This window comes from Epinephelus fuscoguttatus, linkage group LG10, assembly GCF_011397635.1.
Source record: "Epinephelus fuscoguttatus linkage group LG10, E.fuscoguttatus.final_Chr_v1".
NCBI classification, from domain to species: Eukaryota; Metazoa; Chordata; class Actinopteri; order Perciformes; family Serranidae; genus Epinephelus; species Epinephelus fuscoguttatus.
The window spans coordinates 25,304,893-25,322,446 of record NC_064761.1 but is presented as its reverse complement, the minus strand read 5'-3'; the positions used below and the strand labels follow the sequence as shown (position 1 = coordinate 25,322,446).

The following is a 17,554-nucleotide window of genomic DNA, read 5'->3' as shown; positions in this document are numbered from 1 at the left end:
TAGCCTGCGCTACGACACAGCATTATTCAAACAACTCTTCTCGCTTCAGAGCATATCTCGACCTATAGTATAGGCTTGCTAGCTTAACTGTCCACTTTTGGAGCCATAAGCTAACATCTCCGTTGACGGGCGCTAGCTGCCTCCAATATGCTTCAACCCTCTGGTCTTCACCATAGACTGGTGTGTCAGCTAACCTACCTGTCACAGTAGAGTTTTTATAGGTTAGCACTTTGTATAATGTGAGGTTTCATTAAAAAACAAACAGGAACTGTTTGAGGAGAAAATGGACGTCCACTTACATTAGACTATTTCTGCCTCTATTGGCAGAAATAGTCTATATTATTCATAGCTATGTTTTCATTAGTTTATGATGTGAAAATAACAATTGTTGTGTTTTCATTAATGAGCTGTTTCTACAGTAGCCCAGAACGGACAAACTGAACACCGGCTCTAGGCTGGGCCGTTAGTTTTTGTGTCAGCCTACGTAGTTCTCCTACAGGCTTGGCACACAAGAGAAGTCTCAGTTCTGCAACCTTAATGCTAGATGCCACTAAATCCTACACACTGAACCTTGTGTTTGTTTTGAAGCCAGAAGATAAACTGTATTTGTGAACGAAACAAACAAAACATCAACGGACATGCATGAATAGGAGTAGAAAGAAGTGTACACTCATACAATCCTATCCCCTTCCCAGTATTCATGTGTCATTTAAAAAGGAAGTTATCAATAACTGTCCCAAACTTATTGCAACCATTATTACAGATTAACACCAGTCTTAGATATTAAATATACAATCCCCGTCTCAACCAATCCCAGATAAATAAATAAACCAACCCATCAGCATCACACCTCTTCGTCTGCATACCACTTTACTTTGCACACCAACTTTAGTTTGGTAAGCATTTTTAATTTCTCCTAGTCCCAATGTCTTCAAATGAGTACTTCCTAATTGTCAATGTCTTAGCTTGTTACTGTTACTAAAATTGGTCAAATTTGTTGCCGTATCAAACTACAAACATTATTAAACATAAATAAACAAGTTTCAACCATAAAATGTGATCAGGTTTTGGACCTTGTCCACTTCTGTGTAGGGATCTGCTGCAGACTGACTTGGCAGAGATGGCTGCCATCTTGTTCTTACATGGATTAGTGTATTGTGCTCTTACTACCACTAGGTGGCACAAAAAATGTCCACAAATGAGGACAACAGCTTTTCATTCATTCATTCATTCATCTTCTAACCGCTTCATCTTCTTGAGGGTCGCGGGGGGGCTGGAGCCTATCTCAGCTGACATCGGGTGAGAGGCAGGGTACACCCTGGACAGGTCACCAGACTATTGCAGGGCTGACACATAGAGACAAACAACCATTCACGCTCACATTCACACCTATGGACAATTTAGAGTTACCAATTAACCTAGTCCCCAATCTGCATGTCTTTGGACTGTGGGAAAGACATGCAGGAAGCCAGAGTGCCCGGAGAGAACCTGAGAACACTGACACGGGGAGAACATGCAAACTCCACACAGAAGGGCTCCCACACCCGGGATCGAACCGGCAACCCTCTTGCTGTGAGGCGACAGTGCTAACCACCACACCACCGTGCCGCCCCAACAGCTTTTCAGTTAATCAAAATTAAGTAAAAGGTCAAATCCAAAATGTGATGTCCTCATTTTGAGTCTGAGAGTTGAGTGAGTTGCAAGCTGTTTGTTAAGCTCATGGATACAGGTTTTTTCACATGACGCACATTATAGGTTATTATCTAAGTCATGAACAGAGCCTTAAACTTAGGAAATATTCTGGACACTTAACAGTAATTATCTGATGCAGGATTGTGCACATCTTGAGGTCTAACATACATGTGGAATGCATTTCTTTCCTCAAGAAATCTGCAAAGTTGTTTCTGAAAAATAAATAAAATGAAGCTCCAGCGTGTAGAATTTAGAATCGGCCCGCCAAAGGGTCCAATCCGGCCCACTGGATGACTTTACACACCTAATATTGATGCACATGTGAAGGCTAAGAGGTGCAATGTTTCAGCAGCAATTTAAACAATGAGTAGATACTTAAGGTAAAATGCTGCCTCAGAGGCTTTTCCAAAATATTGTCAACCAGCAGCCTCAGTACAAATAGTGGCAGTAATGGTGGTTAAAAAACTCCACAGGGTAGCTTTAACACAAAAACCCGAAAGGAAAGTTTTCTTCAAATAAATGCACAGACAGTTTTCGATTGTGGCAGATTTAATACACTTGGGCAAATCTGGAGGTATTTCAACACGCATTCAAGAAAAAAGAAGACAGTTTTACAAATTGCAGTCTGGTGTAAATGTTGTTCTAGGTCTAATGGGTATAAATAAATCAGGATATTATAAAATATAAGAGGATTTCCAAAGCCTTTGACCTATACAGTATGGATAGTTAGAAAATAGAACGTGAACCAAAAGTATAATAAAGACATGCTTTCCCTTTCTACTCAAATGATTTCTCTCAGTGAATTTACTTCAACTAGGTCCTTTCAATTCAGAAAAAAACTTTTCTCATTTATATTTAAATATATTTATTTCTGTTGCTAACATACAGCAGATCATGTGCCCGAACAGATACATGTACAGTCTTACAGACACTCAAACTTCATTTGCTCCACAAAAAGTTAGTGAAAAAAGGCATATTCACAGTTAGAAGCACGTTAGTGTCAAAATGTAGCACCCGACCGGTAGCCTTCACGCCGACCGAGATTCTATACCTTTACCTTTTGGAGCGTCTTTGCGCATCGTGAGTCCACGTTTGTATGTTTTACAGGCAGTTCTGTTGTACAGTTTGTTCACTTCAGTTTCTCAAGCACCTGAAACACCTGGCTGGCTGAGGAGGAGAGGCGGAGTGGAAAATACTGTCATGTTTGGGCCCTCACTTTCCATTGTCCTCCAAGAGTGACACTACATATTTTCTTTTCATTATCAATCCTCTTTTTTTTACTTGATTAATTTATCGGTCTACAAAATGTCAAAACAAACAAAAAAAGTGACCTTTAGGTTACCAAAAACTCTTCAAATCGACTATTTGGTGTGACAAAAAAATCCCACAAAATATATAATTTTTAAAGAAATTATAAGGATCTAATCTTCACACTAGAGAAGTTGCAGAAGTTTAAATTTCTTGCCTGATAACTGACATTTGATTATCAAAATATCTACAGATTTCTTTTCAGCTGACGGACCAATCCCTGATTGATCTTTCCAGCACTACTGTCCCCCACAGAAGCTGTGGTGTAGTTTAGGTGATGAGGGCCGTGTGCGCCAAGAGGCAGCGCCTGGCTGAGGAATGATTGGCTCAACAAGAACCAAACTGTGGAGCAATGAAGAGGAGCAGCTCACTGCTGAGGCTGCAGGTACTGGTTTGTGAACGCCTCCAACTGTTTCTCCAGGTCTGTGGCTTTATGTCTGCAGAGGAAAAAACATGCATCAGATTTGAACTTCATTTCTATTCATGTCTCATTTCCTGAGCTGTTCTGTAAATAGTACAGTGGCATGTATATCATGACTGAATAGCTGACTTTTCTGCCAAACGTGCAGTGTAAAGCAAATTCCAAACCTTTTAAGAACAGGATTTATTACTGTTAAGACATTCCCGATCTGCCTAAAATCCCTGTGTTCACGTATTAATGTAATAAAACAAGGTCCCATTTGTTCACAAGCACAGAAGGAGCTTTTTAATGTGTCTTCAGTATTTGTTGTCGTTCCTGTAGTATCACTCTTATCATCTCAGATATTCATTTTCCCCACACTAGACCAAACACAAATTCCCAGACAGTAATCCACTCTCTCCTCTCCCACTTCTCCACCCCATCACGTTGCCCCCAATGAGCAAAGGAGCCGGACTGACCGCAGGCTTTTGGAGTGGCTCTGGACGGTCTCCAGCTGATCTATCTTGGCTGTCAGTCGGCGGATTTCAGCCTCCAGCTCTTTCTGCGTCTGGTCCACCTGCTGACAGAGCCGAGCAAAGGTCGCCGCCATCTCCCTGGCAACACAGAGGGCACAGCATTGCAGTACTGATTTATTTAGCCCTGCTACAGAGGGGAAGGCTGGGTGGGGCACAGAGCAGGGTGGGGCAGGGATTTGTGCGTGTGTGTGTGCGTGTGTGCGTGTGTAAAGTAGGAACATTACAGGGAGTCAGGCTTTGTCAGTAGGTTAAATACCTCTGACAGAAAACTGAGGGATGGTGCAGAGAAATAAGCACTTGATGTCAATATTTTATGTGCTGCATGTTTAAGGATTATTCCACCCTTTTATACATTAGGTGTTATCACAAATGGCTTCATGTCAAGTGTTTTAGGGTGGATTTCACCTTTATCCCATCAAAGACTGATTGGAAATGAAATTACAGAAATGTTACTGTATCCGGACTTACTGTTGGACCTGGTGGCTGCAGTTTGCACTAGTAAAGCTGACGATGAGCTGCAGCTTCTCAGATGCGTAGTCCACAAACTGCCGCTTCAGAGTGCGCTCCTTTGCCTTTGTGGTCCAGGTGAGTCTCTCGTACAGGTACAGCATGCCGTACAGTGAGGCTGACAGGGCGATCAGCCTCCAGCCGACTGTTCTCCACACCTTAGAAAGTAAATAAATAAACAATTGCTGGGTGAGCTCCCAAGTTATTGAATATGTTGCCATAAACCAAAGCACACAGTCTCCTGCAACACTAAGTTGGACAGAATTACTGAAGTCACCTCTGAGGTTAGGAGGGTAAAATCTGAATATGTTGTCAGATAATGCTGCCAAATCAATTCCTTGTAACATTTATGTTAAAAATATTTCAATGCAAATGACTGAGAAATACTAGAGAGTGATGTCTACATGAGAGAAAACTCATTACATTACACATTACACAACATACCACTCCTCCAACGATGATAACGCTCATAGAAGTGCGGGAGGTGAGGGATGCCACGTTGTTTGCCATGGTTAACATCAAGTCCTCCTGGGTCATGAGGGCCGTCTCATTGTTGGGCGGGGCTATCGTGGAGGGGGGTCCTGAGGAGGGCGTACTTGCCAGAGGCAGCGCTGGTCGAGAGGCCTGAGTAATGACAGCAACAGTTAAAAAAAAAAAGAAAGAAAGAAAAAATCAGACGTCATTTTATATACAATTTGTGTTAATGTAAAGCAGGCCACATCACACCAAAAGGAAGAATAATTACTGACATTAAATATCACTACATCAGCTCCCTCCCACAGCGGCAGCCTTTACCTGGAAGTTCTGGTCCACCAGTTTGAGTGCTCTCTGTGCGTTGACAGATCCCAGGAAGCGGTGGACCAACGCTGTCCATCCCAACGAAAACTGAAACTCAATGTCCTCCTGGAAGTCACTGCAAAGTGTGGCGCAGTTGAGGTCGTAGCTGAGGTCAAACTTCCTGCTGGGTAACAGCATATGGACTTGGCTCTGGGCCGCAGAGGGAAGCAGAGGGAGCATGCTCTCTGGAGAGTGAGGAAAAGATGGCGTATGAGAATAACAAACAGAAACAAACAGCAGTAACGAGATCATTTGTAGCTCAATTTGTATTTTAAACACCGATGGTAAAATGTGTCAAAGAGATTTTTCCCCCACAAAAGACCCTTCCAAATATGAAATTTTAATGAACAGAGCATTTTTAGGGATTTAATCAATAGAGGGGATATTTAATATTTAAAGGGACTATTCTACAGATTGAGCATGTTTTCTTTTTGTACAAAAAAATATATATCTTGGCACAAGGGGGCAGAAAATAACAGCAGAGGAAACGACATCACATTGTCACTGTGGTCTGTGCAGCAGAACAGATACCTTTGATTTGAATATTCTGCTCTCCTTTATGTCTCCTTAGGGAAAATCACACCATAATTTCATAACAGCACCTGAGTCCTTTTCATCAGAGGGCACATTAGCACCTTTTCAACACCACTGTCACTGAGCACAGCTTGCATGCGTGCCTGACACAATGACGCATTTGTGGCATAATGGGGCATGGGATGATGGCATTCAGCGAGGAGGGTAAATATAGCAGGGCCCTGGGTGTTGCAGACTGTAGTCTGAGTGCCCAAAAGGTTTTGACTAAGTTTAGCAACACTCTGTAAATGAGCGATTGAGTAAAAAAAAAAATAACAATGATGGAGTGGAAATCAGGAAATTATGATTTCTTTCTTGGCCTTTTAAGCAACAACAGGTTCTGAGGAAATTATGATTTTAGACAACAAACCATTTTAGCTTCCAATCTGGTAAATAAAATATTGTTTAAATGAAAAGAATCAAAGTGGTGTTATTCTGAAATACCCCGCTCGTCTCAGGCCAGCCATGTTGATGTTTTTGCTGTGAACTCAAAGCTTCTGGTCAGCTGTTAGCAGTTAACTCAAAGTTAAACTGTTACATCGGTGCCCTTAAACGTGAGGATTTATTCACTGTGAGCAGGAAACGAACAGTGCTAATGAGAGGGCTACAGGCTGAAGCCAAAGCACGCCCTGAACAGATTTGTTCTTGGTAAGCCTCAAGACAACTGAGACATGGACAACACAACTCAGTGCAGCACAGGAGATCTAATTATTACAAACATTTTTGTTTGAAGTTTAATTACCCATCATGTATTGCTGAGAGGACTGGACAGAGGCGTTGATGGCATCAGAGCAACGGAAGGCCAGGTTCTTGCCCATCCCCTCCTCCACATGAGCCAGCAGCGCCTGCAAACAACAACAGGAGTCAGTGGTCACACTGAATGCAGTCGCCACTGCACCTCAGATTACCGCCCAGGAATAGTGTGATTGTAAATAATTCATCTGTGCCTTTACTTACAGACTTGTAGATCTTGAGGACGTGTGGCGACGGGTGGAAATCACTGTGAAACTCGTCAACAATTACGTGGAGACGGCAGATCTCTTCTCCCATGGCGCTGGATACCTGGACGAAACACAACTACAGTTATCAGTGGGTTGCAACACATCAACACAGGAGCAGGCAAGGCCTGTATGTCTTACACAAAGAGGCCCCAGGAGCACATCTGGGATTAAGCTGCTGTATTAAATAACATTAATGCTGTAAGTCTTTTCTGTTTTAACTCCATCTGTACGACCACCTCTGTTCTTGGTTTCTGTCCAGGTATCAATGTGTTAAAGTTTTGCCACTCTCAGTGCTGAATTTGGCTTAAAACTGCATGCAGCTGTTGCATTTGTGGTATTCGTATGGTAGGCATCACGCTGAAACCTGTATTTAGAGTAGAGCTGAAACAATTTTGTCTGACCAAGTTGCAAATGTGAATTCAGGAATTACGGTTTTCTGTGATGATTCATTGACTGTCTTTAGATTTTGGGCGATTTGAAAAAAGGATTTTCACTATTTTTGATAACTAAACAGTAAATCAGGAAAATAATGAGTATTTGAAATCAATAAATGATGCAAACAATTGTTATGCAGCCCTGATTCAAGGCAGTTGGTATTAGCAGAGGTCCCATAAAATTTAACAGGACATTCAATAGTTCTTCAACCAGTTGTCGTCTGCATTACCTTACACTCAACGTCCTCACTGATGGCCTTGATCTTCTTCTTGATTTCATCAATTAGCAAGTTGAGCTGATTCTTGACAAACTCCAGCCGGTCCATCTGATACTCTCTGTCCTCCAGTGCCGCCACTCTAAAGCCCCACCCCACCAACAGGAAATAAAGTCACAAATGCAAACAAGCATCTGAACGATTTCACTGTCAAAAAGAGTCAGGTTAAGTACACAAATAGCAACAGAAAGTAGAATGTGGAGAAAGCAACTGATAGTCATAGTATTTACCACCTCATTTTTATACGTTATTATTAAACAAAATGTAATTAAAATCATGTTACACCTACATATTTATTTTCTCAGAAGCTTCACAGGTTACCTCTAAATGAGCTTCATGGTATTGTCAAAATGGGACAACATCAGACTCCCTGGAAAATTAATCTCTACTAATTAATGTCTCTAGTTCACTCCCCCTAAAAGAGTACGTATGGAGCAAGACACCCACCTCTTCTCTGCCGCCTCGATGTTGATGGCGTCCATGATGTTCTTGACTTTTTCTGTGATCTGCTTGGCCCTGATAGTGTGCTGCTCAAACTTTGTTTTCACTGCTGACTGCGAGATACACTCCTGCGAGGCCATAACACACAAGTTACTGTGACAGCTATAGGGGCTGCTTCTGGTTAGGGCGCCTGAATGCGCACGCTACCAGGGACGAACAGAGGACAAGATAGACACCTGCTACTTTAACTTAAGAGAAGAAAACGAATGAAAACACAGTGTGAAAATGACAGCAGCAGTGTGTGTATCTTGCGTCCCACAGCCCACGTGCTGTAAGGTCACAGTAATGTGTTAATGAAACCACAGCAGAAATCATAAAAACACATCAAGTGTACACAATCAAGAAGGCAAATAAAGAAAATAAAAAATACTGTAACATGTAGAAGTGGGACTATTGTGTCATTTTGGGATAAATTATCACTAATAGCGGCAGTAATTCGCTATTCCACTCTTAAAACCACTGTAGGTCACACAAAGCAGGCAGATTGTGTCTAAAGCGCCATTGTCATTTGTTATTTCACTTTTAGTTATAATCCTTGAGATGTTCATGAACTCCAAACCCAATTTTTAAAAAATATTTCTATCAGTAAGCATGTCTCTGTAAAGCAGTTTTCATTGTTAGTGGCGGAGTCCGCCATCCCTGCACTGGATTCAAACTGCCCTCACATACAAGTGGGATTCACGGGATGCATGTATGTAATCCAGGACAGTTTTATCTCACTGATAAAAGGCTCAGTGTCTACTGTTAATTCTCCTATTGGCATATCAGAGCTGTATTAAGTTACTGCTGATGCGAATTGCAAACTAAACATTTCATGCTGCTGCTGCCTCAAATTTAAAGCTTTCAACTGGCAACACCCACGGACAGGCTACACACCTCTAACTCCATGGCAAGTTTACCAGCCATTACTGTGTAGTTTACCATTACTGCTGTTGCTTTCTGTAGATTTCTGACAAAGTTGCTGCTCAACGAGTGTTTAGGATGCGTAGTATTTAGTAGGGATGCATGCGATTAGACGTCTAAATGATTAAACGTCCATCACCTCGCTAGTTGGCACCAGAAATATTAGTCGGTTAAACCAATTATTGTTTTATTCATACAAGGTCGCTTAACTGTCATGCAACCGCCCGCCAATAGTGGGTGCTACAGAGCCGTCGAGTAGACTGGAGTTTTAAAACAGCATGGTGGGAAATAGGAGAGATGTCCTCTTGCAAAACCAGCGCAGTTTGGCAGTTCTTTGATCTAGAAAATGAATTTAGCAGCAATTTATCTTTTCTGAGATGTTATATTATTTGTCAACTTTTAGTGAGTTGTTGTCAGATAATGTGCAGGTTTACATTCATACTGCATGGCGCAAAATGCCTCTAATTTCAGCTGAAATTTAATCATAAATTGGATGTTGTTTTATTAACTTTAAAGTGAATTGTTATCATTTCTGTCAGATAATCTGCAAGGTTCATTGTGCCCAACATTTCAGAGGCAATTTATTTATTTTAGATGTTATTTCAGTGGTTAACTTTTGACCGAGTTGCCGTCATGTTCACATTCATACCGCACGGTGAAAGTGTCTGCACTTGCTGTAACCACAGGTCGGGTATGCCAATCAGCCATCACTGAAATCTTAAGTATTATAACTTTTGGTCTTGTGATAATTTCCTCCCAGTATGGACACAATTACTTTCCTGCTTGTTACAATCAAATCATCAGCAAACACAGAAAACTCAACAATCAAAACAGTTACGACAGAACAAAATCAAAGTGGAACGAAAACAAACGGATGCCCTCGCTTAAGTGAATCTAGACTTCAGCAATGAAGACGCAGGTTGATGGAAAAGGCACAGTGATTGGTCTAGAAGGCCCCGGAGCTGCCAGCCTCACACTGCATAGTTGGTAGTGAAAACCTAACCACTGAGCCAGGTTTGAGTCGTTAACTGCTCAGGTTAATAGTTACTGTTAAGAGAAGGACTGCTTCTCACTTGCATGCACACACAAACACATTCACCAGGCAACTGGATCTCTAAGAGTAGCATTTCTCAAACGCCCAAAGAGTTTGTATAACTGAAAATATAAAGCGGGTTCTGGGTCAGAGCTGATAAAGCAGCCACTGTCTGTAACTCCTGCTGAATGACTCACGTCTCATAATAGCGATTTCCCTTCTCTCTCCAGTTGTAACTCATTCCCAGCAGCAGCAGCCAGACAATGAAAAAGCTCAGCTCTTCATGATACACCAACCGCAGTGTTTATCAGCTTTATCAGCATTTGTGTAACCTGCTGCTTTTGGGTTGATTTGACACTAGTTTCAACTCAGAGGTAAACCTGTTGGAGGGCTTTCTGGTAACAAATACACCGGTGTCTAATCACAAATGTGCCAAAATTATTGAAAACTGCTCCAGTTTTTTCAAAATCTGTCTGTCAGAGTCAGACAGGAAATAGAATTTGCTTTGAGAAGTGAGGAAATAATTACTGGAAGATATGGAGAGGACACAGACACACACAGACACACACCTCAAACCTCCTCTCAAAGCACTGGAACTCCTTCAGTCTCTCCTGGAAGCCCTCAGCCAGAGCTCCACCTGTTGGATGAAATGAACACACTGCATGTAACATGAAAAGTACTTGCTTTTATTCCACAATATATACAATTTGCAACAACACAGAGACCTTATTCTACATCAGGTGTGAAATACACAAGTACTTATTTACTTTTTAAATCTTTTTGAGCTTATTATTCATTTTGGATCATTTTCATCACTGTAATCACTGTTTTCATTCATGTTCTGTCAACATGAATGGAGTTTTGTGCTACATAACTACTTCCCTAATAAGTTTAAAAAAGATAACTGGGGAAAAAATACTATATGAATACCAAATCACATGTAAAAGTACAAATATTTTTGCCATTTCAACACCAGTTGTTAGGAATTTGGTTTGGAAAGCTGCATAAATCCTGGCTGTGGATCACATCAAACACAAAGATATGAACACAAATACGATGTGAACCCTCACCTGTTTCAGGCATGCCCTGTGCGCGTTGCATTCGAGAGTTGAGCACCTCTTTGGCGGAAACGAAGAAAATGCGGTTGGGTGCTTGATCGCGGTCCACGACCTTCAGCTCCTCCACCAGGAAGTTCACACACCGGTCTGTGTGCTGCTTCCTCACCTGGAGGAAGAGGTGTCACATTCTTAGAGTGAAGTATAGATAATGATATGGATATGTGGCTGGAAATAAGTTCAGAAAGACCCTGTGTTCTGATGTGAGACAGCTACAACAGACGTTTGACTCACATCCTCCATGTACTCTGGTTCGTTTGCTGAGGCGTCCCAGCGGTTGTTGAGGATGAAGATGTTGGGTTTTGATAGACGTTCATTCACTTTGTGGAAAAAGTGCTTTTCCTACATGATGGAAGGGGAAAGAGTTGCTCAAATCAGTAAAATAAAACAACATTTAATACCTTCCTTTACTCTTTTTCTCTCAAAAAGCTAGCAAAAAGCACCATGCTAGATCTTAATACGTTAGTTTCAACAAAATAAAAATAAAAGTACTCATAATATATTCAAATTCAGTAGCTACACTGGATGTATTTATTGTACACTTGGTGTCTGGCTCTATTCAGGAACACATACATTAATTTAACTGTATTCATTTTAATAAAACCACTGAGGATACTACAGAAAACCTCCACTGAAACTGGATGCAGATTCAGTAAAAAAAAATGTGGGTAAACATTTAACTACAGACTAATCAAGCTTATTTAGATTCAACTTTGGACTTTTGAACTGAAGACTAAAAGCAGATGTCTAAATTTAGACTCAAGGGTTGAATCCGTCAAAATGAATATCCTGCCATGATTTCTGTATGTTTCCCAAACACTACCCACTGAAGTGACGACCCAACAGTTCATGGGACAAACTCGTATGCAGGTATTTATGGAAAGGCAGAAAACCAAGACTTAAATACAAAACCTCACAACTTAAAAACAGAACATGCCTACTTGAGTATTAATATGCAGCCCAGTTAAGGCAGGGCACCACGACAGCAAAGTTGGTCGGCAATATGGATAAAACTGTTCATTATTTACATAACGCCTGGGATTTATTTCCACTGAATAGCCAAGAGGGAAATATGTGTTTGCTTTCCCTTTCAGAGCTGCAGCCGGGTTAAGGAGCTCTGTGAACGACTGTGTGTCCAGACTCACATTGCATGAATGCCTGAACAGACAGAAACAAGAGTGGGGCCTGTGTGGCTGGAAATAAGCACAGGCAGCCAGATTCTTCACTCTGTAATCAGCTCAGCATAGAAAACATCCACACTGGCCCTTTGAGTACACATACACATTTTAATGACATAACTGAAGACATCAGCTTGCTACTGTGGTGCGCTATTATTAGTTATGACAGTTGGACTGTTCTATAATCCCCTTGAGTGGACACTAAAAGACCTTTAAAGCAACCTTTAGTGATAATGAGCTCTGGAAACAGAACTTTTAATATCTACCGATACATTTAACTTTGTTGAAACTGTCCATACACTTATGTTTTTGTAGACATCAAACATAAAATTGATGATTGAATGAGAGCTGTGTGTGAATATTCAGGTGTATTCTCAAAATGAATAGCTTGACCCTGTTGCAGAATGACGCCAATGACCTTGGGTATATTTCACAGGATACTGGCCATTCACTAGCATCATGAGGCTGAGAGGCCTTACCGTGTTCATAAGCGTGGATTCCGAGTTGGCCACCAGCACAAACACATCAGCATCCAGGCAGAATTTGTCAATCCAGCTGTCCAGTTGTGTTGTGACATCTGTCCCTGGGCTGAGGAAATGGAGGACAGGTCAAGAGGTCAAATGCATGACATCTACAAAATATGTGAAGTAATAAGCTTGGTTATTTTTCCTGCACATTACAGACTTCACCTGTGTATATCTAATTAACCGTTACCTGTCTACAAGCACCAGGTCATCTCGAAGAAGAGCACACTTGGTCTTCGGCCAAAACACACGGACGAGACAGCCGGCGTCCAGACTCTCGTCCATGTGGAGCGCGTGAGCCAGCTGGTTTACAGTCTGCACGGGAGATGTAAACAGACTAAAGTCATGGTTGTTGATGGAGTGACTTCTCGTTTGCAGCTATCAGTGTTATCGTTCTGTTTATGTTATGAAATGAGGAAAACATTGCCTACAAATATTACGATGACATGTTTCCTATAACTGTAATAACCATGACATTTTAACTCGGGTTATGTGTAGCTGAGTCCTGGAAATTTAAGTACGAGGCTGTTTCTTCACTCACTTTTAATAAGATAACACAGTTTTTAGTTTTAGCTGTTGAAAGGAAGACCCAGTTAATAATTTACCTTTTAAAACAGGTAAACAACAGGTGATTTACACTATCAGCCAGTCAGGTAATAATTTATCAGTGAAATCTTATTAGTATAGGCTTTTTCAGATTTTCTTTTTGGCCTTTGCCTTTTTTGACACAACATTTAAAGTGTGAAAGGGGGAGAGGGGAACACATGCAGCAAAGGGCCATGGGCTGCAACTGAGTCACAGCCGCTGCAGCAAGGACATACCCATTGTACATGGGACACCTGCTCTACCCGCAAGTCTACACGGCGCCCCATTAGGTAGCTTTTATCAGACATGTATTAGACCACCAGGATTCCTTTACTATCAACTAACATCGAGCTTGTCTTAACATTAGCAGCTGTTAGGTTCATTTTCACCAGAAAACCCCCATTACTGTCTGACACTGCAGAGAGGAACAGGCAAAAGCAAGAGACAGATTAATGGGGAAATATAAGAGGACATATTGACAGCCACAGACTGAGACTGATGAAGCTGCTTAATATATTGAACCCATGTCAACTTCACTCAGTTCAGTGTGTTAAATTTAAGAGAGAGTGAAGTCTACCACTTCATTTCGCACACCTGACACCGCCGTTAACATCCTGCATGCCTGTGTCTGTAAACATAGCTGTAGGTTCAGGTAGCACGTGCTCAGTTCACATATGTTGTGTTAATGACATTAACACAAGCCAACAGCCAAATGGAAACATCAGTCCATGTTATTTTTTGGTAAAAAAAAGACACATTAACATGCAAAATTTAAAGATTTATGTGTTATCTGCTTTTTGTTTTTTAATGACTGATTGGAACTGAAATTGGCTTTTTATGAATACATTCACTTTGGAAAAATAAACTACGGCTTATAAAACCATTTTATGCTACCTGTAAAAGAAGCGGTACAAAGACATGAGCTTCGCTCTTTTATCAGGGGGGGATAATAAACCTTATCAGCTTGTATCCTCAACCCATGACCCATTCAAGAACAACTCCTCCATAACAACAGTAAAAATCTCATCAGTCTTATTCCTGCCATGCTGACTGCACATGGGCAAACAACATTTAATCATCAGAGCAAACACGAGGAAGTGTAACATCTCTTCTTAGATTTCCAAACATGTATTATCAAAATCACTGGATGACAACTGATTAAAAGTAACAGGTTGTCTGATTAGTGAACATGGCCAGATTATATTGTGTGTGTGTGTGTGTTCTTCTTTTTGCTACATATTTAGGACTGCAGCACGTTTTGTAACCAACAGCAGAGTGAGGGCATTTTAAGGAAGTGAGGACATTTTAGCTAGTCCTCACTTCTTCAGATGGTTAAGGTTGGTTTTAAGGTTCAGGTTTGAATTAGGGTTAGGTTAGGTTTGAGGTAAGGGGAGGAGTTAGGTATTGAGTTGTGATAGTCAAGGTTAAGGAAAGGGGGCTAGGGAATGCATTATGTTAATGTGGGTCCTCACAAAGGTAGAAGTACAGGGAGACTGTATGGGACACAGATCAGTGGTCATTAAAGACTAATTAAAAACCTCACCTTGCAAAATAGTTATTAACGTAACACGTACCTTGATGCTCTTCTCCTCATCAGAGCCCTCTGTCTTGAGATACGCCTTGTCCTCATCAGTGCCCTCCACACTCAGGAAGCAGTTAGTGGTGTGACCAATCCCGCTCGGCAGCACGCGGTCCCTCAGCATGGCGTTGACCACTGTGCTTTTACCATTACTGGTCCTAGAGACAAACAAAACTGTCACTGACTGTACTTCAAATTACTCTAAAATGAACAGGGTGTAAAAACTTAAGTTTGTTGTTACTGCAACACAAATATGCAGCTACTTATAAGGCAGACTGATATAATCTTGCAAGAGGAAATGCTTTAGTGTAAGAGACGGCAACTCTGTCTGCACTGCAATTGTCTCTCTGACATACCCGCCCTATTGTGTTTTGGAATTAAAGGTGTGCCTTTGCATCTGAGCAGAACACAGCATGATTCAATCAGCTCACTTATGCAGAATGGGTTTTAATAATAGAAAATGAATGAGGTAACTGCACAACGTCACTTCAAGGACACTATTCAAATTAAAAGTGAAAGCAAAACTGACACCTGAGCAATTTGGGTAATTCCCCTTAACCTAGTCTTGTACATCACACTTTATGACTTTGCTTTAATGGACCTCTTGATAATCACCTCAGAAGTGTTTGGGACAAAAATCTTGAATTCCAGGTGTGGTGTGTAGAGATGTTTTACCTGCCAAAAAAGGCCACTTTCATGTGTCTGCGTGCCAGCACCTCCTTGATGACAGCAAGTTTTCCAGCATACGCCTGAATCTCCAACTTTTGATCCTGACTTGCAATGTTCTCCAAGGCTTTGTTCCCACAGGTTTCTGTCCAGCACACAGACACACACCTACTCCATGAGCCATTCATACAGGGAGAGCTGACTAATGATAAGCATGATGTGGATGTCATAGCTTCTCATTGAAAATAATTTTGCTACCATGAGTACCCATTGAAGCTGACTGACAAATGGTGAACACTACAGACAAGCAAACCTTCTCACCTTCTACAAACTCTGAAGTCTCATTCACATAGTTCAGTAGCTGTTCAAACACATCACTGATCTTCTTCTTGGCCACAACAAAGTGTTTGAGAGGGGAGAGCTCCCCCCGAGCTGAGTCTGTCCGTTTGAGTGTTGGAGCTGCTGCCATGCTGTTTAATCTGAACACAGAGGGGTCAAACAGGGCAAACACAGTTATATTAGCTCACATGAACAATGTCAGAAACCATAACATCACTCTGGTTTGATAAAGCTGGACGGTTTTGTGTTTGAGATGAGACAACTTATGTTACTGTTGATGTATACAGCAGGAAAGCTGACTGACCGGTTAAATAACGTTACGTTAGCTAACATTAACTTATCAAACAGTTAGTGGAGGCATGATATAAATTCGTGATAAACTTCCATACACATGACACATGTGAATAACCAACAATGACTACATATGTTTGACTTTTCTCAACTACTTGTGACAAATATTTGATAACGTTAGATGAGCGGTCGCGTGTTGAACCAAACAAGCTAACAGATTAAGCTAGCTAATGCTACTAGCGGCAACGAGGTAAGAAACTAGCATTAGCACAGCTAGAAGCTAGCGGTATTAATACCTTACCACAGTCCTAACACAGCCAGTGTCCTCTTCTCATTACACAAACAATATTGATCCGCGGCGACAACACAGACAATCGCTTTCCCAGTTGAAAGATCACTTGCTGTCAGTCTGGCTAACCTTCTGTTTGTATCCTGTAATGACACCAATGTGAAGGTAGCCGCAGAAGAAGAAAGACTTCCGGAACCATTTTCAAAATAAAAGCACGATTGAACTTGAGTAGCTGCATCTGATACTGTGCCACAGTATTTGTAGAAGTATTTGAATGAGGTGTGAATGTAAATAGCTGTGGTTGTTAAAGTTAACTGATTTATCATTGCTCATGGTTTTGATTTTTTTAGTGGTGGCATGTAACTGAGTAGAATACATTTGCTCAAGTAGTACTTAAGTACAAATTTGAGGCACTTAAATTCAATTAAAATCTTTATTTAACTTCTGGTTTAGCTACTTCATGTACAATGTAGCCAAGTAAAACAATACAAAATAAAAGCACTTACATAAAAGGAAAATGTCAAAATGTAAAATGTATAAATGAATAAAAGCATCAATGATTAACAAAAGTTGTAAAATATAGAACACATTAATCAGGCAAAGCTTTAAGCTTTACATTGTTTTGCATGTTGTTCCACATTGCAGGTGCACAATTTGAAAAAGTAGATTTTCCAAGTTCAGTAAAAACAAGAGCCCACATCAAAATCGCATGCACAAAATGTCACCATAATCTAAGACTGATTAAAAATAAAGGAAATGAGGAAATGTGAATCTCCTGCTTGATGGCAGGAGCCAAACTCTCTATGAAGAGGGTGATGAAGGTCTGCCAGGATGGCCTTTGCCCTCTGGTTAGTTCTAACCTGGTAAACATGATGAAGACCTCTCAAGTCAGTGCCAACTTTGTACTACTACTACTTGTACTTAACTTGAGTTACTTGAGTATTTCCCTTTATATTGCTTTATAGCCTATTTCCATTTCACTTCATTC

The 17,554-nt window shown here is 41.0% G+C and overlaps 1 protein-coding gene across 2 annotated transcripts; it reads right to left on the bottom strand.

Moving 5' to 3' along the window:
* Window positions 1-2,208: 2,208 nt before the first annotated feature.
* mfn1b (mitofusin 1b) lies at window positions 2,209-16,730 on the bottom strand. Of its 2 annotated transcripts, none has more exons than XM_049588321.1 (18): window positions 16,574-16,730; window positions 15,969-16,126; window positions 15,657-15,792; window positions 14,977-15,139; window positions 13,008-13,132; window positions 12,773-12,881; window positions 11,350-11,457; window positions 11,071-11,224; window positions 10,570-10,637; window positions 8,011-8,132; window positions 7,519-7,645; window positions 6,811-6,915; window positions 6,596-6,698; window positions 5,239-5,465; window positions 4,888-5,067; window positions 4,405-4,601; window positions 3,880-4,014; window positions 2,209-3,437 (listed from the first exon to the last, which is right to left on the bottom strand). In XM_049588321.1, the coding sequence occupies exons 2-18, from the start codon at window positions 16,114-16,116 to the stop codon at window positions 3,368-3,370; spliced, it is 2,277 nt and encodes a 758-aa protein (XP_049444278.1). In that variant the 5' UTR covers window positions 16,117-16,126; window positions 16,574-16,730; the 3' UTR covers window positions 2,209-3,367. The 2 variants fall into 2 exon arrangements, with proteins under 2 accessions (XP_049444278.1, XP_049444277.1); XM_049588320.1 differs by having other exon boundaries at window positions 16,579-16,730.
* Between the last annotated feature and the right edge of the window lie 824 nt (window positions 16,731-17,554).